This window comes from Gobio gobio, assembly GCF_949357685.1.
Source record: "Gobio gobio genome assembly, chromosome: 23".
NCBI lineage: Eukaryota > Metazoa > Chordata > Actinopteri > Cypriniformes > Gobionidae > Gobio > Gobio gobio.
In genome coordinates this window covers 23,073,379-23,098,674 of record NC_137119.1, presented here as the reverse complement: position 1 = coordinate 23,098,674, position 25,296 = coordinate 23,073,379, and the positions used below count along the sequence as shown (strand labels likewise).

Here is a 25,296-nt window from a genome sequence, read left to right as displayed (position 1 = left end):
ACTTAGAATAATTTGAATCCAGAATATTAATTTTGCCAGAATGACAGACTTTTTTTCCTCTTCTAAATATTGTCCTTTTGAGTGTTTTTTTTGGCCCATTCTTCATTGCAATACTTTCCGCCTCAGAGTAAAAAAGGGTAGGCTAATTGCAGCATTATTTCTCACAATTGTGAGAACCTCACTTCTCAATTCTCAACCTAATTTCACAATTGTATCTCACGTTGTAATTTCATATCTCATAATTACATAATGTCTTGTAATTGTGACTTTATATCTAATAATTATTTGAGGTGGAAAGCGACCATTCAATTCATACAAACTTTTTTCAGCTCAATTGAACTGAATTCTGGAATTTTTTATGACTTTTAAAGTTTTTTTGCGAGACCCATCGTTAGTTCACTTTTCAAATATTAGATAGTGAATTGTTCTTCTGAAACATTTCGATTTTGATTTTTCTATGACGCATTCAACACTTGACTGGAAGATTATGGCTGTCTGTAAACGCCGTAAAATAAAACTTTTAAACTTATGTCAGGTTTGCCTACTTGTAAACCGTTGGTTTGGTCAGAACATCACACATCAAGGAAAGAGAAAATGTATGCATCGGCTCTTTTAGACAAGATAAATATTATTTGTTAGGTGATTAGCTACGTTACACAAAATGTTTGCCGAATAAATCCTGAAAGCTTAATATAATTGATTTCCGTGTAGGAAAAAAGACCTGTAGTTGCCCAACTGCGCACGTGGCGCCGTGGCTTAGATGGTTAAAGCGCCTGTCTAGTAAACAGGAGATCCTGGGTTCGAATCCCAGCGGTGCCTTTTGAGTGCATATCATTCACTCGTAAGGGATATAGCGTAAAGCTTTTGCTATTACACCGCCCTAATATTAATGATAATTTATTAATATATTTAGCTATTCAATATTTCTCAGGTTACGTTATTTTACCTTCTGTTTAGGCACATTCTTCCATTAGCCTACATTAGCATAGCCTACTTGTCTGCAAAATCCAAAGGGTAAAAAAAAAAAAAAACAATGAATAAAACAGCAACAATGGTAATACTGTTTTTAGAATACAAATTAATTAGTACATTTAATTAATAGCTTTAATATTGTATTATAATAAATCATTGTATTATATTACATATAATATTATAATATAATTACTATTACTATTATAATTACTACCATTATCATATCGTTTACCCTTACCAAATAAAACTGAATTTATGGTAAACTTCACAAAAAGGGTTACAGTACGCCCTCTGGTGGCAAACCAACAATAGAGACGTTGTTTCATTTATAGTTATGCATGCAACTGAGATAATTCATCAAATATTTTATAAATTAATTTGTCATACCACAGAACAATTGAAAAGGTGATTAATAGTCAGCATGTTCTACATGCTTATGATGCCACGGCTTAGATATACAGAATATAATTACAAATAAGGTACATTTTTAGCAAATCAACTTAAATACAAAAGAGAAAAATCAATTATAACTGCTACTATTGATTCCACTGGGAAGTGCAGTCATCAGAGGAAGTAAAACAGACTTTCAATAATTTTATTGCGATTTATATTCCTCAAAAAAGAACCCAGATTTAACATATATCCAGTTATTTTTAAGATAAACAAAATTTTCCAAGCTTAACAAAATAACAAGCCTTTAACTTTATCGGAATGCATTAATACAAATATAAAATAATAAAACACCAGGGTCAGATGGGTTTCTCGTGGTAGAATTTATTTTAAACAAGTGGAATATAATGGCTTCACTGTTTTTTTGTTGTTGTTGTGTGGTTACAGAAATAAAAGCCAAAGTGATCTTGCCTCACTTGAATACTGCTTTAATTAGCCTATTACTGAAACGTTGCCTTCTAGCTATCGGCTACTATATTTAATAAACACAGACATTAAAATGATCACCTAAAGCTGTTGCATCCCAATTAGACACAATAGGCTAATTTCCCCAATTATCCATAATGATCAAACTGGATTCACCAAAGGCTGCCACTCTTCAAGTAATGTAAGAAGGCTTTTCAACCTTATAGATAGGCTGTGATCAGCTAACTCATGGAACCCTTCATTACAGGTCCCATACTCATTACTTTCTAGGGGTAACAATAATACCTGGTTTATGATGCATGGGTTGATTTGGAACAAAACGAATGCAATTAACCATTAGGGGAAAAAAAAGAAGAAAAAAAACATTTACTTCCTCAACTCTAACAACCAGGTGGAAATGACCAACTCCAAGATGGACCCCTATATTAATTCTGCAATTGTCTAAATTTGTTAAGTCATCAAAATCAACAAGATAGCCTACTGTATGTTAGACCCATCATTGTCATTATGTCCCAAAAACTTTCAAGCTGGCTGTTATTAAGCTACATCTTGTTAAAACACACATCTTGATCCTATAAAATTAATTAACTAGCCTACCAATTTTTCTTGTCAAAACTACTGAAGGCCGTATATTCCTGTTTCATTAAAAAAACGTTCACTTGACATAAAGATATCGCAGAGAACATGCTATCTAATGATGATAGCCGGGACTGTAGGCTAAATATCTAGGCATATGTCCTCGGTGCACAATATGTAATACATATAAGTTATAATATATAACACTATAAAGCTATCTACTATGAATCCATTTACTTTTAACGGAAATAATTTTGCTAACTCATGATGAACAGACCAGAGTCACCAGACGCCAGCGCGTTTATAGTGGGCGTTGCTAAAAGGGACAAACACTGAATTCTGCAGTCTGTGTTCACCGATATAACGAACCAGATTCCAACCTTATATTTATCATTTCATCACAGCGAAATAAATTCGAGGTTCAGCGGTGCGGTAAGTGCATTTCACAATGCAAAGCACAAACCACGTGGAATGCGGCGTGTGTTGTTGTCGGTAGCAGTAGCGAATGTTTGTCGTGAGTCATTTTGCTTTGAACACTGAATGGAGTTACATAGTTGAATCACGTGATTCATTCACTTATTTGTTTTGTCAGAATGTGGCGCATTCCAGTAATTCCAAATCTAGTTTAACATATTTAATAACGTAACATTTGTGGCCAATTTGTTCTTTTGAAGAGTCTAAAAAGATGTATTGATTTATTTTGCACGGAGTCGGTCAACTGTAAAAGAGTTTCGTTTTAACTCAGCAAGAATGTTAGCATATTTCTCGTTTGGCTGTTTTTTGGGGAACCAAATACTAATAACACTAGAAATGTTCTCTGTGTTTTTTTTGTAGCCAAAAACTAACTTTTGGTATCTAAAGAGAACCAAAAGTGAACGCAATGGTTATTTTTGGGATATATTTTATAACCAAAAACGTAAGTTACCAGAACGTCCTGGGTATCAAACATGGCTAGCTCAGCTGGGTAATTCCAGTTTGCACATCTGTAAGATTCTATCTTTGTCAAAGTTCCACAAAAGGAAGCAAAATCAGTTACCATATTTGATATAGATATTATCTAAGGGGTATATTATTAATGTATTATTAAGATTAGGCTACTCCATCTCCCCACCATGATCACAGGATGTCAATGAACATTTGTTTTAAATAAGCAATATATATATATGGATATTTTTTTTTTTTGCGTTTATCATTTCTTTTGTCCTCACAATTGCCTTTTAGACTTGCTACTAATTGTTTATTGTATTGTTTATTTAACTGTATTGTTTATAATAGAATATCCCACATACTGTTACAAACATTTAAAAAAGTTTGTTTCGATGGATGGAATACATTGCTGGGAAATGTGGGATTAAATAGGTTGATTCCCTGCTTTCCTTTTATGAACAGATGGCAAATGAAGCAAAACCGTGTCCATGTGATATCGGGGATACGATTGAATATGGAGGTCTTGGAGAGGAAGTTCAGATCGAGCACATTAAAGCTTATGTGGTTAAGCCTCAAGCATCAGAGAAGGCCATTATTGTAATTCAAGATATTTATGGATGGCAGCTTCCAAACACTAGATACATGGCTGACATGCTCTCAGCCAATGGATACATGTAAATATCTGGTTTGTATGGTTATAAATATTAAAATAGTTCAGATATCCCTGTTCTTTCTTGATTATGTTGCATTTGCAGTGCTATATGTCCAGATTTCTTTGTCGGAAAAGAGGCATGGAGCCCATCTCAAGACTGGTCAACATTTCAGCAGTGGCTTGAGGACAAAAAGCCTACAGACATCAAAAAGTACAAGTTCAATAAACTCAATGTTCTTATTTGATGCACTTGACCATGCCTTCAAAGGAGAGACTGAACAATCTTGTTGTTTTCCCAGGGAAGTGGATGTTGTATTGACGTACCTGAAGGAGCAGTGTGGTGCAAAGCATATAGGTGTTGTGGGTTTCTGTTGGGGTGGTGTTGCGACACACTACATTGCTCTTCAGTATCAAGAAATTAAAGCTGGCGTCTCAGTCTATGGTAATGTATTGGTTGCATTTATGAACAGTCAAGGATACAGAACATATGTGCCAATATGCTGTCTGCAATCCAAGCAACTGTACATACATTATTTTAACCCAGGTATCGTTAGAGAGCGGGAAGACAGGTTTGATCTCAAGAGTCCAACCCTCTTCATATTTGCGGAAAATGATGCAGTCATTCCACTTGATCAGGTAAGCTGAAGTCATTTCAAGATTTTATATATATATATATATATATATATATATATATATATATATATATATATATATATATATATATATATACACATATATATACACATATACATATACATACACACTGATCAGGCATAACATTATGAAAGGTGAAGTGAATAACACTGATTAACACTTCATCACGGCACCTGTTAGTGGGTGGGATATATTAGGCAGCAAGTGAACATTTTGTCCTCAAAGTCGATGTGTTAGAAGCAGGAAAACGGGAAACCTTGGGTCCTGCCATCCATGTGGATGTTACTTTGACACGTACCATCTACCTAAGCATTGTTGCAGACCATGTACACCCTTTCATGAAAACGGTATTCACTGGTGACTGTGGCCACTTTCAGCAGGATAGTGCGCCCTTCTACGAAGCAAAAAATGGTTTAGGAATGGTTTGAGGAGCACAAGTTTGAGGTGTTGTCTTGGCCCCCAAAATTCCCCAGATCTCAGTCCAATCGAGCATCTGTGGGATGTGCTGAACTAACAAGTCCGATCCATGGAGGCCCCACCTCGCAACTTACAGGACTTAAAGGATCCGCTACTAACGTCTTGGTGCCAGATACCACAGCACACCTTCAGGGGTCTAGGGGAGTCTATAGCTCGACGGGTCAGGGCTGTTTTGGCAGCAAGAGGGGGACCAACACAAAATTAGGACTATGTTATGCCTGATCAGTGTGTGTATATATATATCTATCTCTCTCAAGAGCACATCTCTTTTTAAGACTTAAATTGCGTTCAAAGGTTTGGGGTCAGTATGTTTTTTTTAATAGAAATGAATTTCAAATAAATGTTTCAAATAAGCATTCTATTTTTTAAGAATCCTGAAAAAAAATGCGTTATGGTTTCCACAAACATATAAAGCAGCACAACGGTTTACACCATTGATAAGAAATGTTTCCTGAGCACCAAATCAACATATTAGAATGATTTCTGCAAATTAAGCTTTGTATGACAGGAGTAATTTACATTTTCAAATATATGAGAATAGAAAACTAAATATATTAAAGTTATTTTGATCAATAAATGCAGCCTTGGTGAGCATAAGACACTTTTAAATAACAATAAAGACTCAACTTTTGAATGGTGTATATACATAACTATGCATTTTGAAATATATATTCCATCATAGTTCTGATATATTGCTGCCACAATAAGGATGATGTGACATGGATTAGCTTTATTTGATTTATACCCAACAAATGTTTTCAGGCCAAACAGCTCAATTTAAGTTTAATCAGATCACAATTCTCTTTAAAATGGTTAGGTCTAATTTCAGCTCTTAAGAATGAGAAACAATAAATGGGGTAAATGTAATCATGACCCCACCGTATTAAATAAACTCGTATCAATATCATGGCCATAAACTGTGCACAATAATTTAATGATGTTTATTGTTCTCTAACTTTTAACAAAGGTGACCACACTAGAGACAAGACTGAAGGAAAAGTGCACTGCTGACTTCCAAGTGAAAATCTTCCCTAACCAGACACATGGGTTTGTCCATCGCAAGAGAGAAGACATCAACCCAGATGATAAACCCTACATAGAGGAAGCCAGGAGAGATATGATCAACTGGTTGAATAAGTACATGTAAACTGCAACAGGTTAAAATGATTGAAGTGAAGGTTAAACATTTTCTAATGACAAAGTGTAATGATAAAAAGCAGTCAATCTGAAAGCGTTTGCAATTCTGCATGTGTATTTTTAAATGATGCCACTTTTTTCAACTCAACATTAAAAAAATAAATGTACATGTCAATGACAACCAAGAGACAAATCTGAAAACAAAAGTTTAATGATCACTTCGGTACTACATTGAACTGCATCAAATGATAAATAACAGTACAGGTTCGACAACACATTCCGTTAGAAGTGCTTGAGACCGTTCATTTCAACACAGCAACACGTGGCTTATTCTTCAGGCTCGCCGGGGCCCCTGACGTCATCAATCTTCAGAATCATCTTGACTACTTGAGTGGCCAGAGAAATCTGCTGTTTCTTTCCAATGAGGGTCTCGATCACATGCTGTTTCTTCATGTCTGCAAAGATTTAAGTCCAATATAAGGCCAAATATATTTTATGAGTATCAGTCTAAGACTGAACTCATTACATATAATAATAATAATAATAATAATAATACATTTAAAAAAAAAAAAACTATACTACAGTTCAAAAGTTTGGGATAAATACGATTTTTTAATACTTGTAAACTAATACTTTTATTCAGCAGATGCATTAAAATGTCATTCAATAAAAAATAAATAAATCAATGCCCTTTTAAACTTTCTAATCAATGAATCCTGGGGAATATGTATCACGATTTCCACAAAAATAAGTGGCATAATCGTTTTCAATATTGATAAGATATGTTTGAGCAGAAAATTAGCATATTAGAATGATTTCTGAAGGATCATGTGACACTGAAGACGGGAGTAATCATACTGAAAATTCACCTTTTCCATCACAAGTTCCATTTTAAAATAAAATGTTTTATTTTATAATATTAACGTTTCTATTGTATTTTTTTTAATCAATTAAATGTAGCCTTGGTTAGCTTAAAAGACTTCTAAAACATTTTAAAATCTTATATAAAAAAAAAATTCTAATTTGCTTTTTACACAAGCAAGCACTACTAAGAATATAATTCTTTACCTTTCTGATTTTCATACATTTGTCTATTCTGTTGAGTATTTTAAAGAATTATATTTGAAGAAGTATATTAAAGAAGTCCATACCATTTGTTGATAAATGTAAGCAGTCAATTCCAAGTGCAGTGTTGTTTTCCTTGACTTGTCGGGCTCTGACCTCAGTCATCGTCTGAATGGGGTTCAAACCACTGTTCTCTGCAAGTGCCATAGGGATGACCTCCAGAGCGTCAGCAAACGCTCTCATAGCATACTGTTCCAGAGAGGGGCACTGGAATAGAAGTACAGCGTTTTAGAAATATGCTTAAAAACCTCAAAAATGTAGAGTACAGATGGCGGTAAAAATACCTTATCAGCTGCCAGGTTGACCGCAAGAGCACAGGCGATCTCTGAGGCACCGCCACCATACACGATACGGTTATCCTTTACAAGGTTACGGATGACGCACAGAGCATCATGAAGCGCTCTCTTAGCCTCTTCGATAATCTAAATGATTCAGATGAATAGGCGATGGAGATGACAAAATTGTAACCATGATACAAAAACAAATGTTATATCTTGAGGGGGCAAAATCCCAATTTAGCATTTAAATCTCTTTACCATTTTGTTCCCTCCACGGATGAAGATTGTCACGGCTCTGGAGTTCTTGCACTCCTCAATAACCAGCATTCTGTCTTTAGTGGTCCCAAAGCAAATTTCCTTCACCAACCCAGCGGCACCCAACTTTTCTGGGGTCAGCTCACTGAATCGGGGTACGATACGTCCTCCAGTAGCAATGGCGATGAGCTGGAATGTTTGTATAAAATGTCAGTTTGTTTACACTCTCAACAGACATTAGTAACCCATCAGAGCTAAAGCTGAAGACAATGTTGTGAGACAACCTAGTGTTCAAAAGTCTGGGGTCTAGAAGTTTTTCTTTAAAAGGAATACTTTTCATACCCAATACTGTACTTTTATTTAGCAAAAGTGACTCTAAAATACATTTATAATGTTACAAAAGATTTGTTGTAAAGAAATGCTGCTTCAGTAATGTGACGTATTTTCAGAGTGAAACCGAATACTGAATGAGAAAAATGGAGGGCGTGGCTTTTTTTTCCACTGGCAATTGTTTGGATGAAAAAAGTAGGTGTTCCGTTCAGTTCACGGTCAAAGCTCACAACAGACTGCAGTTGGAAGGGATGCTCTACCCAAAGCCATTGGCTCTGGTTCTAACCAAGCTGTCAAACTGACGTCATCAGAGAAGGAAGGCCATTCTCCAGAGGGGAAGTACAATTTCAGATTTAGATTTTTTTTTACTTGCACGGAAGAACTGTTTATCACAAAACTAGTAATGGGTGTTAACAAAGTAAATAGGGTCAATTTTGACCTCATGCCGACTTTAAGCAGCACAATTGTTTTTACCATTGATAATATAAAATGTTATCATTTATAAAGGATCATGTGACACTGCAGACTGGAGTAATGATTCTGAAAAAGCACCGGAATAGATAACATTTTAAAATGTGTTCCAATAGTTATATTTCTCAATATCAAATTTTTTTATGTATTTTTGATCAAATAAATGGCTGGTGAGCATGAGACTTCTTGCAAAAAAAACAACCAAACAAAAGACCCCAAACTTTTAAACAGTTGTGTATTGCAATGTAGTTAACAAACCTCAATCTCAGGTCCACCGACCCAGCGGACGGCAGGAAGCTCATTCTGCAGGAGTAAGTGATTGGCCTCGTCGTCAAATCCCCACTGGCAAATGGCAAGATTCGCCCCAGTATCCTTGACCTTTAGGAGAAGTGTTGGAACAGGAAGAAAATAAATAAAATAAATGTAATTTCTATGATCAGTGATATTCATTTATCATTAAAAATCAAACTGAGGATGCAATAAATTTAATTAAATCTGCCCTCATTATTCCAGAATATTTGTAGCTTTCCAGAATATAGGAATATAAGGGCCGTCATGCAGATTGAGAAAACATCATTATAGCTAATTTTTGTATTTTTAACAATTATATAAAATGTCAAAAGACCTTAAAAACAAAGAAACTGATAATATATATTTAATGCACTTAATCTGTCAATGTAAAATAAAACTGCTATTAAATTTCCCTGTTTTTCTTGCACCAATATATTTTTCAGACAAATTCCCTCTTTTTTAGCTTTAGAAAAATTCACTGAAATACAAATTCTAAAATACATATTAAATAAATGTGCAATATTAAATATTCTTACAAAAATAATGAATTAAAACAATATCTCTTAGGAAAGTACGCAAACAGAACAAGCAATATACAGACCTGACGAATCATTTCCTGAAACTTATCCTTCTCATACTTCTGCAGAGCTTTATAGTCCTCCACTGAGGTCACGTCAAGCTTATGCTTGGTTTTGGGCTTGGGTGGCTCAAATGGGCAGGTGAGGATGGCGATTTTTGTGTCTTTCAGTACCTGGAGGAATATATAAAGCATACTTATTAATCAAGACCTTACACATGAGGTCATGCATGTGCAACCAGGAATGAATATTAACAGTAAACACAAACCTTGGGCATCTGAGGGTGACTGAACTCTTTGTCCACAATGACACCTTTGATGAGCTGAGTGTCCTCTAGTTTACCACCAACTTTCCCTTCCACTTTAATGAGCTCAAAGTCCACATCCTTCCTTTCCATGTCTGCAACTGTCAGGATGGCATTGACTGCAATCTCTGCCATCTGTCTGTGGCACCGGTTGATCCTACAAACCAAAAAAAGGGATTACTTTGATGATAATCTCTTACAATAATCTCCATAATAAACGGTTTTCAAATTTCAAACAACTAGTAACAGAGACACTCACACTTTGGACCCTAGCGTGGTCATGGCCGTCTGAATAAGAGACTCTGTGTTGTTAGGATCCACTGGGAAACTGTCACCAATTTTGTCGAGCTCCATGATTGCAATCTTTGCGGCTTGGTCATAACCATCGGCGATCCTGATGGGGTGAATGCCTCTGTCTAACAGCTGCTCAGCCTGTTCCAGAAGAGCTCCTGCCAAGACTACAGGGGCAAACAGGGGCAAGATTCTGTAAGATTTTTTTCAATGTTTTTTAAGTCTCTTATTCTTACTAGGGCTGTCACGATATCAGATTTTTCACACCACGGTTATTGTGGCCAAAAAAAAAAAAATCACGATATTGATATATCGCGATATCTATAGACCCTTGGGGGAGAAAGTTAAATGAATTGGTAACACTTTACAATAAGGTTGTATTAGTTGACATTAGTTAACGAACTAACCATGAACAACAGCTGTTCAGCATTAGTTAATCTTCTTTGTTAATGTTAGTTAATATAGAGCTGTTCATGGTTTGTTCATGTTAGTTCACAGTGTATTTTAGCAAGATTTTAATAATGCATTAGTAAATGTTGAAATTAACATTAACAAAGATTAATAAGTGCAGTTCATTATTAGTTCATGTTAACTAATGTAACTAATGTTAATTAAGGAGCCTTATTGTAAAGTGTTACCAATTAATCTTTACTTTGTTTATTTAGTTTTATTTTTTACCCAACAAACAATTGGATAATGATAAACACAGGGTAAAAGCCTACTCTGTTACTGATAAATTGTCTTTGAAGCTCCCTATGAAATAACAAGAGAGAAAATACTGTCAAGTTCAACAGTATGATGATGAATAAATATTAACATAAATGTTATTGGCCATGACTAGATTGCAAATAAAAATACAAGAATAGACATTATTCATTCATTAAAGGTCCCATGGCATGGCATTTTTCTATTATTTTATAATGTTTCCTGAGGTGTACTTATATTGTTAGTATGACTTTTACATCATAAAATGTCATAATTTAGAAATAAAAGGCATTTTTTCTATACTGCTGTTTGCCCTGTGGCTGAATGCCCTGCTTCAAGAGGCGTGTCTGCTGTGAGACTTCAGTAAAAACGCCCACTGTTGTGATTGGCTGACATCTTTGCATTTTAAATGAGCGGAGGGGGCGTGGTTTAACGAGGTCTACGAGGCACGAGCTGCTGCCAGAGAGACGGATGGACCTGAGTTCACTTCACATCAGTTCTGTCAGTCTCAGTTCAGGGAACTGTTGTAGTTACAGCATATACTTCAGGTTATTAGTCTATTTCTAGTCGGAGGGACTGTCACTCATGTCAGAAAGTTAGTAGTAACTTTAGTAAATTATGGATCAGCGCTGACTGGAGACGCAAACCGTTTAGAACGATTCAGTCCGATTTGGTGAACTGATTCGGTTCACTAAAAAGAACTGGTTCAAAAGAAAGATCGTTCGCGAACCGGACATCACTAATGTACCAGAGACGGAGCTCAGCGATTGCTAACAAAGTTATTTATAGTAACTACTGAGTTATGAGAGCGCTGTCAGTCAGCGCGAGTTTACTGTGTTTGTATCTGAGAGTTCTGAATAAACACGAGTCCCAGTCACACCGAGTCCATCTTCATCATTATTACCAACTTTGTAACACATGCAAAGTACCATTACAGCTGTCGAGATGAACGAGTTAAAAGTAAGTGTTGATAATAGCATTATTTTTAAATTAAAATAAAAGCGTCAGCGCGTTGAGTACACAGCGCAAACAAAGACAACAGCAGTAATCGAATGTAATCCAGTTTATTGTGGGGCTAGGCTGGCTAGCCTGAATATGCTCACGCTTACCCCCCGTCTGCTTAATCTCACGCCGCGTTTGGTGCCTCCGCTGTGGGCCAGATGCAGTACTGGGGGTCGGGGATGTTGAAGGCCAACCGGCCAGTGCAGCCCGAGCTTCGGCGTGTGTGAGGCCGATGTTGAGCAGAAACTCATGACTGTATGCACATTTTAGAACCGATAGACGCGACGAGGACGTACAAAAACACTGACTCACAAGATAGAAAACACGAAAACACCGTTCTGTCTGGAGAGAGAGAAGCAGCGTGTGCACGAATAATAAATAATTAGCTACACATCAGAAATCACTGATCACAGATCAGAAGGAACTGAAAAAAGACTTTTGTTTTCATTTGTACATCCAAACACTGAGAAACTGCCAGCGTTCACAACCCATGATCTCGCAAGCGTTTGCATGGGCGTGCCAGATTCTCTGGGCGGAGGAAAGGGAGGTAACTGTTCCTGCTTGGACGTCAAACCAGGAGACTTCAGGATTGGCTCGTCTGGCCTGTCATTTTCTCAAAGGCAGAGAGAGACAGCCAGAAGTCGGGTTTACACCGATCAACATTTCTATCCACTTGGGGACAATATTCAGGCTAGGGGAACTCATATTAATGTTGAAAAACCTCATAAAATGAAAATTTAATGCCATGGGACCTTTAAAAGAACTGAGCCCGCGACCGTCGACTGGCTCTGACTGGTGAGTGGTGACTGACCGCCGTGTTCCTTCAGCGCAGCTTCAAGAGTTATGGCCTTTTTACACCTGCTCACTTCATTCACTTCGTTTTCTCTGATCATATATCTATCATATTGTGAAGAGATCAGGAGTAAATGTCTTCCGAAATTCTTTCGAGGCGGATTTAAATCCGATCGTGCAGATCCACCGCTCCCACCACGCGCTGCGCGCAGGGCACCGAGTGCTGATGGGACAAGAAGATGCAAGAAAAGACGCAAACGGCCGCCAGTGAAACTGAAAGTAGCCCAAGGCTCAGAATCAGATGCTCAAAAACACAATAATCTCCATTAAAACGAATGACACTAAATGCTCTTACCAGTGCTTAGGTCGCTCGTTCTCCTATTACAGCCTTTGATCTTGAAATGAGCCGATAAATAAAATAGCCTACAACTCTGTTTCGTTGTCGTGAACTGAATTTGCATAGCCAATAGAGTGGAAATTGAAGATTGGATTTATATTCATTTTGCGGAGAGGTATAAGGTAAGACCATGCATGTTTTTATTTTTATAGTTTAGATGTAGCCCGTTTCGTTTGCAGGCGCCGTTGCGTGCGAGCCTGCCTTAGCTTGTCAAAAATGCATTTTTACTGTGGTGGTGATAGTAAACATATAAACTTACATTGTGATATGCTTGAAGTGTTTTATATATATGGATTTTATTATAGGCAAGACAAGTCAAGTGTTGATTTGAGAGGATAAATTGATTAAACATGCGGTTAACTCACTGTCGGCCGCGGACCGCTTGGTCATTAGGAAAAAAACAAAAACTTTAATTTAACTAACGAAAATTGCCCCATACATTTTTTCTAAAATAACTTAATAAAGAAACGAAACAAAATATAACAAATTTGACATTATAAACAAAGCTGAACTATTTTTATGGCTGCAACAGTGTGTAATAGAGAGGGAGGAAAAAACACGGCTACAGTCAGACTCGGGACACCGGAGTATTTACGCATCATGTTATCAGACCAGTCCTGTTCATTTTAAATATTGTGGTTATCGCCATTACCGGTATATTGCCACACCCAAAATTAACACGATGTCGATATTTTGTGCTTTGAATATCACGGTTATCGTCAATACCGGTATATTGCGACACCCCTAATTCTCCGAATGCTGTATTTATTTGATCAAAATACAGTATAAACAGTACAATTGTGAAAAATAACATTTAAAAAACTATTTTTTATTATTATTTTCAATTACTTTCAAGACAATGTATTCCTATGATGGCAAAGCTGAATTTTCAAAAGCCATTACTCCAGTCCAGTCCAGTGTCACATGATCATTCTAATATGCGGATTTGCTACTCAAGAAACATTTCTTATTATTATCAACTGTGAATACAGTTGTGCTGATCACTATTTTTGTGGAAACTTTTTCATGATTCCTTTGATGAATATAAAGTTTGAAAGAACAGCATTTATTTGAAATGGAAATATTTTGTAACATATGTATTTACTGTCACTTTTGATCAATTTAAAGGGATAGTTCACCCAAAAATGAAACTTCTGCCATCATTTACTCACCCTCAAGTTGTTCCAAACCCTAATGAGCTTCTTTGTTCTGTTGAACACAAAATATGATATTTTGAAGAATGTTTGTAACAAAGCAGATAGAGCAACCATTGACTACCATAGTATTTTCCCCCTACTATGGTAGTCAATGGTTGCTCTATCTGCTTGGTTACAAACATTCTTCAAAATATCATATATTGTGTTCAACAGAACAAAGAAACTCATACAGGTTTGGAACAACTTGAGGGTGAGTAAATGACAATTTTCATTTTTGTGTGAACTATCCCTTTAATGCATCCTTGCAGAATAAAAGTACTAAAATCACCATGCAATCAAAATTGACCACTCTTATTTTTATTTGCAGTATTTATTATACAGCATATATTTATCTGTGCACATCTTTTTGCCCTCTTAATCTTTTTTTAAAATAACTTCCCCTTCCTCTTGCAGTGACATCTCTTTTGTTCTGATGACGTGTTCACTGGCGCAATGGTGAGACCACCTGTCACTCACATGACACCACAGCAATAGCAAAGAATGCTTGAGAAGCCGTTTCGCTCGGTATACGTCGCAAATAGGGAAGAAAAGACCATCATCCACAACCTCAAATAAGAGGATTCTATATAAAATAGCTGATTAGAGAACATGGACATTGAAAGAAAATATTGAGAGGCTGAAAACTGCTAAAAATAAAAAAACTTTTACTATGCATACAAATGTAAATCTGAACAAATTATGAAGAATACAAAATGCTTGACGAATTCTGTGACCCACTGAATTTTGTATCATATCGTTCAAGATTTAAAATATTTAAATACACGTGTCAAGTAGTAGAACATGTGTATGATTCAGTATTTTAGTTGATATGCCCATTACTCTTATCGAGCTCTTATTTCTTGTGAAATACTGAGACAGCAACACAGCTTTTTAATAATGACCATGCTGTGCTCATTTTATTCATAGTTTACAATCAGTCATTCATGCATCATATTGTACAAGGTTTAAAAAAAAAGTCTAAATGTACATTTCAAATTGCAGGAAATGTGTACGATGCAGCATTTTAATTGATATTTCTCCTGGCAGGCTGATTTCGTAGAGACGCGCAGAGATGGCAATGCGGTTATTGATTTGCAATCATTGTACACATTTCATTAATAGAGCGGATTTAGCTTTTTATAGCTATACTATTGTGCCATCACTAATTTATATATATATATATATATATATATATATATATATATATATATATATATATATATATATATATATATATATATATATATATATATATATTTTTTTTTTAAGATTTTACTGACCCCTAAACTTTTGAAGGGTAGTATATATATATATATGGTCATATATATTTTATTCAAATAATTTTTTTTGTCATTTTAGTTGAGCCCCATGTCATTTCTGACCCTGATACAATTTAATGGTACCTGAAAGGATTTAAGGAAGTTAAGGTAATAAACCAAAATATTTAATAAACAAACATGCAGGGGAGAAATGTGTGGAGTTTGATCAATGACAAGCATTAAAAAGCCACATTCTGCACCCCATGTGCAGTTAGCTGGTTATTAAGTTTAGTCAGGAAAAGGGAGGTGTCAAAGAAAAGCAAACTCACCAACAACACCAGTGGTTCCATCTCCAATTTCATCATCTTGAGACTTGGAGAGTTCAACCATGAGCTTGGCAATCTGATGTTCGACATCCATCATGCTGAGGATCGTTGCACCATCATTGGTCACGGTCACCTCACCATCCCTATCCACCATCATCTTGTCAAGTCCTGTAAACAGCATTCATTAAGAAACAGCAAGGAATGGACTAGCAAGACAACATGCAGAACTGAGGACTTACCATTTGGCCCCAGTGATGTTTTCAGGGTGCCTGCAACTGCTTTTGCAGCCATGATGTGAGACTGAAACGGACAAGAATAACATTACAATACAAATATATGCACATAACGTAAAGAACAGATCTCATTGTTCTGACAGACAGTACGCTGCGTCACAAACAACAATACTCTTGATGTGATTCTTGACAATAAGAACAATAAGTAGTTTGCATGAAAATAAAGTCAAGAGACAATTATAGCTTTCTAATGAATAAAAACTATATTTCTTGTTGTATGTCTCGCTGTTTGCGCATCATGACTCAACGCCGCTAGAGGAAGCACATGGACCATCCGCTGCTTGACATGAGGCGCATTGATTATTTGTCGCATTAGACAATAAAATACGCAATAAAGGAAGTAATTCTCTCTATGTCAGACTACAAAAGCACATTACTATAAGTGACCGTTTAAAACATGAAAACGGTTGAACTTTTCGGGATTACAGATATGATTAAATGAACTGTTAAAAAAGCTCTGAGAGCCGCTAGCCCGTTAGCTTTTGTACCTTCAGCGCTTCCAGGCCAGTCAAGCGAGATTTCTTGTCCTGGTCCTTAATGATGAGGAAAGGCCTTCCATATTCATCGAAGGCAAGGGTCCCAAGTGCGGACATGTTTAATCTCCAGCCCAGTGAAATGCACAGCAATATAAAATGATTTTATATAAGAGACTTTAATCCTCTTGCGTGCACCTCGCCGCGCGGATCTGCCGGCTAGTTCTGGAAGAATCTTGGGGCGGGACGGATCAAACCAAGTGGAGTGTGTCATAACATCCGCGGCATTTTGGGGTAAATGTATTAGTGTCATAGAGTCATTAATTAAAGAAAACATATAAAACAATTTAAATAATACAATTATTTAGGAAAGAGAAAGAAAGAAACATATCTACCGATTTGAAAAATTGAAGTTTATTAATGGTTTATCCTACTATCGCGATAACTCCAACAATTAACGCGAGTTCAGCCACAGATTTATATTCCATGCAAATTGACTAGACATATTGAGGTCTGTCATTGACTAGTGTATCAATTAATTTACAAGTTGTTTATTTCTGCAAGGCCATGTGTATCCGGTTACCTATTCCAACAGTTCATACTTATGAAAGCATGCTAGTGAGGAATTCAGTATGTGTCTCGGCCGAAGACGTGGTTGGAGTTATCATTTATAAAATCAAGGTAAATTTTATTAATTTAATCAATTCAACCCCACCGCTTACATTTTACATTTGTGACCGACATTTGTTTTGAAGTTTGGATAGTCTAAATAGAGTTGTTGATGTATTTAACGCAGGACTGTCAACTAAATGAAACTGCTGACTTTTTTGTTTTATTTGGCATGTTTACATGGCTTATGTAAATAGTCACATGATCGGAGCTGTTAAATTCCAATTTACACATATGAAAAATTATGTTTTTGCTCCATAAACATCATACAGATCATATTTAAATAAAAGTATATACAGTATGTATAGCAATTAGTATTCAGTCATTTGACAATGAAAGGACAGCCTATTGAATTCTATGGTTTTACGTGTCAGATTCAGGACATAATAAAAAAATCAGCTGGTCCTTGGCAGGACATAAAATTAGATAAATACAACCTCAGATGAACAACATCTTACATACTGTGTCATTATATATTTAACTAAAACTAGGCTAAAATGGAGAAGCCATTGGTGACAAACTAAGTACACCCTTATTGTTAACATAGGAAATAAGAGGGTAAGTAGCTGTCAGGCACTGCTAATCAAAAGTCTTTGATTAACTGATCATCAGCAAGTGTGATCACCTCTATAAAAGCAGAAGTTTGCTGGTCTGGAGTATTCAAGTGTCTGTTAACACAATGCCAAGGAGGAAAGACATCAGCAATGATCTTAGGGAAGCAATTGTTGCTGCCATCAATCTGAGAAGGGTTATACAGCCATCCAAACCATTTGAAGTCCATTATTCTACAGTGAGAAATATTATACACAAGTAGAAAGCATTCAAGACAGTTGCCTATCTTCCCAGGAGTGGACGTCCCAGTAAATTCACCCCAAGATCAGACCGTGCAATGATCAGAGAAATTGCAAAACACGTAAGAGCTACACCTCAGACTCCACAGGCCTCAACATGTTAAATATTAAAGTTCATGACAGTACAATTAGAAAAGACAGGACACACATGGCATGTTTGGAAGGGTTGCCAGGAGAAAGCTTCTTCTCTCTAAAACGAACAGGGCAGCACGGCTTAGGTTTGCAAAGTTTCATTTGAACAAACCTCAAGACTTCTGGAACAATGTCCTTTGGACAGATGAGACCAAAGTGGAGATGTTTGTCCATAATGCACAGCTCCACGTTTGATGAAAACTAAACACAGAATATCACCACAAACACCTCATACCAACGATCAAGCACGCTGGTGGAGGGTTGATGATTTGCCACAGGACCTGGGCATCTTGCAGTCTTTGAGTCGACCATGAACTCCTCTGTATACCGAAGTATTCTAGAGTCAAATGTGAGGCCATCTGTCTGACAGCTAAAGCTTGGTCTAAATTGGATCATGCAACAGCACAATGATCTCAAACACACCAGCAAATATACAACAGAACGGCTGAAAGAAAAGAGTCGAGGTGTTGCACTGGCCCAGTCAAAGTCCAGACCTCAACCAGACCTCGACTGAAATTCTGTGCCGGGACCTTAAGAGAGCTGTGCATAAACAAATGCCTGCAAACTATTATAAACGATTTGCTCCTTTTTAAAGAAGAGCGGGCCAAAATTCCTCCAGAACGATGTGATAGACTGATTAAGTCATACAGAAAACTATTACTTCAAGTTATTGCTGCTAAAAGTGTCTCTACAAGCAGTTTGTCACATATGTCTTCTCCATTTTGGCTTTATTTTTGTTAAATAAATAATTACAGTGTAATATGTCGTGTTGTTCTTCATCTGAGGTGGTATTTACATGATTTTAAGACCTGCTAATGACCAGATGACCTGATACGTAAAACCATAGAATTCAAAAGGGTGTTCTTTTTCACATGACTGTATATGTGTTGTCCACTCCATTATAGTATATAATGCTTGTTTTGTGAATGTAAGATTGCTCTCTCATAAATCATGATCACAAGCCATGTAAACACATTGTTAAAAAATATAAATACCGAACCTTATTTTAGAATAAGCAAAATACTAATTCACATTACAGTTAAAAGAAAAAAATATGTAAATTAAATATAAATGCTTATATAAATTATTATTACAACACCCTGGTTTGAAACCAGGTTTGAGGAATCCAAACTGATAAATGTATTTATTTTATACAAAGTTTTATTTTACCCAACTGTTTTAATTCATTGTTTATTAAATAATATTTATACTTATTTTATTAAAACAAATAATAATTTATAAATGTATACACAATATATCATATTTTGTTTGTTAAATTATGTTACATAATATAAAACTTTTTTTTTAATGCTTCGCTCTCAGAAAAAAAGGCACAAAAGCTGTTACTGAGACGGTATCCTTTCAAAAGATACTAATATGTACTTTTTAGGTACTTTATATGCACACATTAGTGGTAAATCAGGTACAAAGGTATACCTTTTGAAAGTGTACTGCCCCAGTGACAGCTTTTGTACCTACATAAAATACATTTGAACTCCCTTTGTCCAGCTATGATAATATGCCGTGTGAAGTTGCTGCTCGCTTCTTGATACTGTATGGATCTCAGCGCGGTCAGGCTCAGTCAATAGCTGAAGAGATCTGCGAACAAGCAGCTGAACATGGATTTACAGCTGACATCAACTGTCTGAGCAACCAGGACAAGGTTTGTTTCTTTATCATTACTTTTGTGGATATCAAATCTTGGACAGTCACATATCAGAACTGACTGATGTAGTAACTTGTGCATTCCCATGCATCCCCAGTACAACGTTGACAGAGAAATCCGCCCAGTTGTTTTTGTGGTTTCCACAACCGGTGATGGTGATCCTCCAGACACTGCTCAGAAGTTTGTGAGAAAGATCAAGAATAAATCTCTGCCGCACGACCACCTGTCCCATCTGCGTTATGCACTTTTAGGTAAGATGATCTTTCTGTTATGCAAGCGTGCGCTCTTCCCATGAGCACTTTTTCATGCTGTTATATATGCAGCTCTGGGAGACACAAACTATGCAAATTTCTGCAACGGGGGCAAGACCATTGACAGGCGTCTGCAGCAACTTGGTGGAAAACATTTCTATGCCACTGGGCATGCAGATGATGGCACCGGGTAAGCATGCATGTTAAATAACAATATAAAAAAAATCTGATTTTCTGATATATTGCCTTGTCAAACTCTGGGACACTTTTCTTTTCAGACTTGAAGTTGTGGTAGATCCTTGGATTGAGGGACTCTGGGACGCTCTGAAAAAAACATTCTCTAACATGTCCGCTTCAAATCAACAGGAAGCTGCCCGAAGTGACTGTACACAAGACAATAATCATAAAAATGCATCCGGCCAGGAAAAAAACAAGTCAGATCTAGAAGTTGATTTTCATCTTTTAAAGCTGAGTGAAATAGACTCGGAAAATGGCAAAACCGTTACATCTGACAGCAGTGATGCCGAGACTCGCTCTACCACATTGGTTGCATCCCTGAAGAAATCTTTACCACCGTTGTCAGAGTGTGTTCTTAATGTTCCTGCTCTTCCCCCTTCGTATCTAGAGGTCGTTTTGGAACAGGCATCAACTGAAGGGGTATGGACTTCCTGGAAAATCAACATTTATAAAGTATAGAGATTAATCTTAATTTTGGGCTTTGAATAAATGTGTTGGACAATGGGGGCATTGGAGTCAAAAAGGTTGACAACCACTGGTATAGATAGTATGGGATCAAATGTAATTTTTAAAATGATGTCTATTAATCTACCAATTAACATACTCCGTTCACAGGAGGCGGTCCCATCTGGTAAAGACGGTTATTGTGAAGTTCCCATTTCAAAAGCAGTTAAATTAACTCAAGATGATGCAGTGAAATCCGCCATCTTACTGGAGCTTGATATTTCGGTAAGCATATTTTCTTAAGTAGGATGCTCCAATATTATAATTCTGGATAATATAAATGAGCCGATAATTATTTTAATACTAAACAAATTATTTGTATATAATTGTTATGACCAATAACAAGCAGGGTTCCTACGGGGTTTGGAAAAGTATGGAAAAGTATGGAATTTGATTTCAGTAATTTCCAGGTCTGGAAAAGTATGGAAAAAATTAATCAGAGAATGGAAAAATATTTATGTTTCCAGACTATTGTCCCTATTTAGTTTTCTAAAAATAAAATTAAGAATTTCTAAATGTATATAATAAATATATAATATATACAATTGTTTTTTTTTTCATGGCGTTTGGATCAGTCTGCCAGCGCTGCCGATCATTTTTTACACTTGATCTGCTGGAGTTTAGGTCTGCAGTGATTGGTTGTTAGGTTGTTAGGCGGCAGTTGCCATCACAACGCCCCTACCTCAAACTGCTTGACTAAAAACACCTGGAACGTTGTGCTTGATTTTTTCATTTGAGTGTGGACTTCACGGCAAACAAAATGGGAAAATGCAAGTTTTCCGAGGGCTGGCTTGCCGATCCTAAATATAAAGCCTGGTTAGCCAAAGAATTCAAATTTACAAAGAAAGCTATTTGCAAACTTTATGTCAAATCATTTGACATCTCCAACATGGGGGAGGCGGCAATTGTAAGCCATATGCTAGGCCAAAATAGTAGTGGGAAGTTCGGATCAATTTATTGACTCGGCTCTTTGAATCTCATTCAGCAAAATGAACAAATCTTTTTTCAAGTCATTTCGTTCGTTCATGACATCAACGTCGCAGCCGCGCTCGTGCTCACAGCCGCATGTAGACGGATCGGCTCAAAATTAGAGACACGTGAGACTGAACATGCAGAAAATCGACCAATTCCGATCCCTGGCCGATCAATCGGTGCATCTCTAATTTAAATGTACAAAATTACAAATATGAATAACATTGTATTGATTTAGAGCTTTGAACTTGACTGGGTTTGGTGTTAAATTGACTTGTACAAGCAACAGTAGCTACAATTTTAAAATTTACAAATTTAACATGATAACCTACATAGAGGTTTTGACTCGGAGCCGATAGCATTGTGGGCATTGTGCTTCGGGAGATCCGAGTTCGAGTCCTGCCTCATGGACTTTTCCCAATCCCGCCCCCCTCTCTCTCCCTCCTTACTTCCTGTCTAGCTACTTTCTATCCTATCCTAATAAAAGGCAAAACCGCCAATACTAAATCTTTAGAATGTAACATACTTGTTAGCAGTTGAATTTTAAATTTATCAGAACAAGTTGAATATGGTCGGAAAAATCTGTAGGGAAGTCTGGAAATTTGAGTCTGGAAAAGTATGGAATTTTGAAATGAAAATTGTGTAGGAACCCTGAACAAGTAAATGTAGAGAATACATTATTGCCTAAATAAGTTGCCCAAAAAATACCCTAAAAACTCAAATCAATCACTTTAAATGCTACAAGGGAATTTAGTCATCACAACACTATTATTATTAATTATTGGAATTTGCTAAAGATTACATTTAACAGTCTTATTAAAATATACATTTCATTGAGTGTTAGATGACGACAAAGGCAATCTAAACAAAATTGGGGGAAATGAGGTATATATGAAAAAAAAAAAAAAAAAAAAAAAAAAAAAAAAAAAAAAAAAAATATATATATATATATATATATATATATATATATATATATATATATATATATATATATATGTATATATATATATAATATATATGTGTGTGTGTGTGTGTGTGTATATATATGTGTGTTTGTGTGTGTGAAATATTATGGTTTTCTATTTTAATATACATTAAAATATAATTTATTTCTGTGATGGCAAAGCTGAATTTTCAGCATCATTACTCCAGTCTTCAGCGTCACATGATCCTTCAGAAATCATTCTAATATGCTGATTTATTATCAATGTTGGAAACAGTTGTACTGCTTAATGTTTTTTGGAACCTTTGTTGTTTTTCAGGATACTTTGATGAATAAAAAGTAAAAAAAGAAAAGTAAAAAAAGAACAGCATTTATTTAAAATAGAAATCTTTTGTAACAATATAGCATTCAAAAGCAATAATAATAAAAAAAGATTAATACTTTATTCAGCAAGGATGTGTTAAATTGATAAAAAGTGATAGTAAAGATTTATATTGTTAGAAAAGATTTATATTTTGAATAAATGCTGTTCTTCCTAACTTTTTATTCATCAAAGAATTCTGAAAAAAGTATCACAGGCTCCAAAAAAAATTATCAGCACAACTGTTTCCAACATTGATAATAAATCAGCATATTAGAATGATTTCTGAAGGATCATGTGACGCTGAAGACTGGAGTAATTATGCTGAAAATTCAGCTAGCCATCACAGAAATATGTGATGGCAATTAATTTAAATTATAATAATATTACATAATATTACAGTTTTTTTTCATCAATTAAATGGAGCATTGATGAGCTTAAGAGACTTAGAATGTATTTTTGGATCAGTCATATATATGTCTTGTTCTATATGTGTAAGAGTTCACATAAATGTTGTCTCTCCAGGAGCAGGATGTTGCTTATCAGCCTGGAGACTCCTTTGAAATTCGCTGTCCAAACAGAGCTAGTGAAGTTGAAGAGTTGCTGCTCAGACTGGATCTGCAAATGCAAAAGAATTTTGCTGTTCAGGTCACCTTGCTTAAAAACAGCAGCAAGAAAGGTACTGCAGCCATTGTTGACACACATTAACACCAGAGGCCTGTACCATGATGGTAGCTGAACAAAGGGTTACAGGATTAGTTTTGAGTTGACAAAACCAAACCAATCCAATCTGGCTTTGTTGGTTCCTTGATGCTGATCATCAACTTTCTCTGTCAACTCAGGCTTTGATCCTGAGTTTGTGGTTCATGAAAGTGTGACATCAGTACTGAACAGCCAATCACATGCCTTTCAACACAGAGAAAGTGATTTACTTCTCGCGAGAGAGCCAACATGATTCAAAACTCTTTTGCAGAAGATTAAGAGATTGAAGTTAAGAATTTAAAAACGAAATGCTTAATCATTTATGAATTAAAATTGCTTGTGTGTAATGGATTAAGTGTATATGAATTATATATATTTCATTATATCAATCAATTATAAATAATTTAAAGTTATATTAAGTAATTATCATTAAAGCCAGACAATAATTTTTTTTAAATCATATAGTGACCTTTAATTTGGAGCACGAGAAACTGGGGGAGTGACTTTATTGCATCAGACATGTCAATTTGCTCACAGCTGATTGGTCCAATTTCAGTGTGAGATCTCTTATCCAGAACATAACCTGCTCCAGAGCTGGTTAGCTGTGGAGTTTTAGTTACTATGATGATGAACACAGCTAAAAGCCAAACCACTTTCATGGTACCTAAAACCCAGGATTGGCGCAATCTAAACTGAAACTTACCGGGCTAGCCTGCGAAACTGGCTTCATGGTACATGCCCCAGGAACATTCTCCTCAAACTGTGCTAGTACAGAGATAAAATAATGTATTCTGCCCACAAGTCAGAGAACTAGATTAAGATTGGACAACCTGAAATGTTGAATAAATACATAGCCAGTTTTTTTTTCTTTTACAGCAGCAAAGGTTCCACTTCACTTCCCACAGAACGGCTCTTTGCAGTTTATTCTCACCTGGTGTTTGGAGATAAGGAGCATTCCAAAAAAAGTAATTTTGTGTTATTAACTGCATTTAATGTTATAGTTTCAGTGCTGTTGAAGTTCTGAACCTTTGATTTAGCATTAGCGCTTACTTTATACGCAACGGTGCTTTTGATGTACCGTGAGAAGGATTTGTTTAGCTTTCATGGTCTGTGATCTGTAGTCTGAAGTTCCTGGACAGACCCTGTATGCTGTTCTCTTGTGCTTTCAGGCGTTTGTGCGAGCGTTGGCGGACTTCACTCAGAGCAGTTCAGAGAAAAGAAGGCTTCTGGAACTGTGTAGCAAACAAGGCTCAGCAGACTACAACAGCTTTATCAGGGACACCAACATATGTGTGCTGGATCTCCTTCAGGCCTTCCCATCCTGCCTACCTCCGCTCAGCCTCCTGTTTGGTCAGTAAACACGCGTGATCT

The 25,296-nt window shown here is 36.1% G+C and overlaps 3 protein-coding genes across 3 annotated transcripts in view; 2 read left to right on the top strand and 1 right to left on the bottom strand.

The window, feature by feature from the left end:
• Window positions 1-2,721: 2,721 nt before the first annotated feature.
• Window positions 2,722-6,468, top strand: cmbl (carboxymethylenebutenolidase homolog (Pseudomonas)). The gene is made up of 6 exons (XM_079805748.1): window positions 2,722-2,856; window positions 3,814-4,025; window positions 4,107-4,214; window positions 4,303-4,445; window positions 4,548-4,639; window positions 6,102-6,468. The coding sequence occupies exons 2-6, from the start codon at window positions 3,814-3,816 to the stop codon at window positions 6,279-6,281; spliced, it is 735 nt and encodes a 244-aa protein (XP_079661874.1). The 5' UTR covers window positions 2,722-2,856; the 3' UTR covers window positions 6,282-6,468.
• cct5 (chaperonin containing TCP1, subunit 5 (epsilon)) lies at window positions 6,467-16,890 on the bottom strand. Its single transcript, XM_079805747.1, has 11 exons — window positions 16,653-16,890; window positions 16,111-16,171; window positions 15,875-16,039; window positions 10,163-10,361; window positions 9,868-10,060; window positions 9,623-9,772; window positions 8,989-9,108; window positions 7,933-8,118; window positions 7,681-7,818; window positions 7,423-7,603; window positions 6,467-6,726 (listed from the first exon to the last, which is right to left on the bottom strand). Exons 1-11 carry the CDS (start codon window positions 16,755-16,757, stop codon window positions 6,599-6,601), a joined length of 1,626 nt encoding a protein of 541 aa, XP_079661873.1. The 5' UTR covers window positions 16,758-16,890; the 3' UTR covers window positions 6,467-6,598.
• A 323-nt stretch (window positions 16,891-17,213) lies between these two features.
• mtrr (5-methyltetrahydrofolate-homocysteine methyltransferase reductase) overlaps window positions 17,214-25,296 on the top strand; it is a 31,902-nt gene continuing 23,819 nt past the window's right edge. Inside the window, exons 1-9 of the mRNA XM_079805773.1 lie at window positions 17,214-17,318; window positions 19,799-19,952; window positions 20,053-20,206; window positions 20,279-20,396; window positions 20,485-20,863; window positions 21,059-21,172; window positions 23,749-23,902; window positions 24,802-24,890; window positions 25,095-25,275. Coding sequence (XP_079661899.1) covers window positions 19,809-19,952; window positions 20,053-20,206; window positions 20,279-20,396; window positions 20,485-20,863; window positions 21,059-21,172; window positions 23,749-23,902; window positions 24,802-24,890; window positions 25,095-25,275 — 1,333 coding nt within the window. The 5' untranslated portion in view covers window positions 17,214-17,318; window positions 19,799-19,808. The remainder of the gene's footprint in view (window positions 17,319-19,798; window positions 19,953-20,052; window positions 20,207-20,278; window positions 20,397-20,484; window positions 20,864-21,058; window positions 21,173-23,748; window positions 23,903-24,801; window positions 24,891-25,094; window positions 25,276-25,296) is intronic.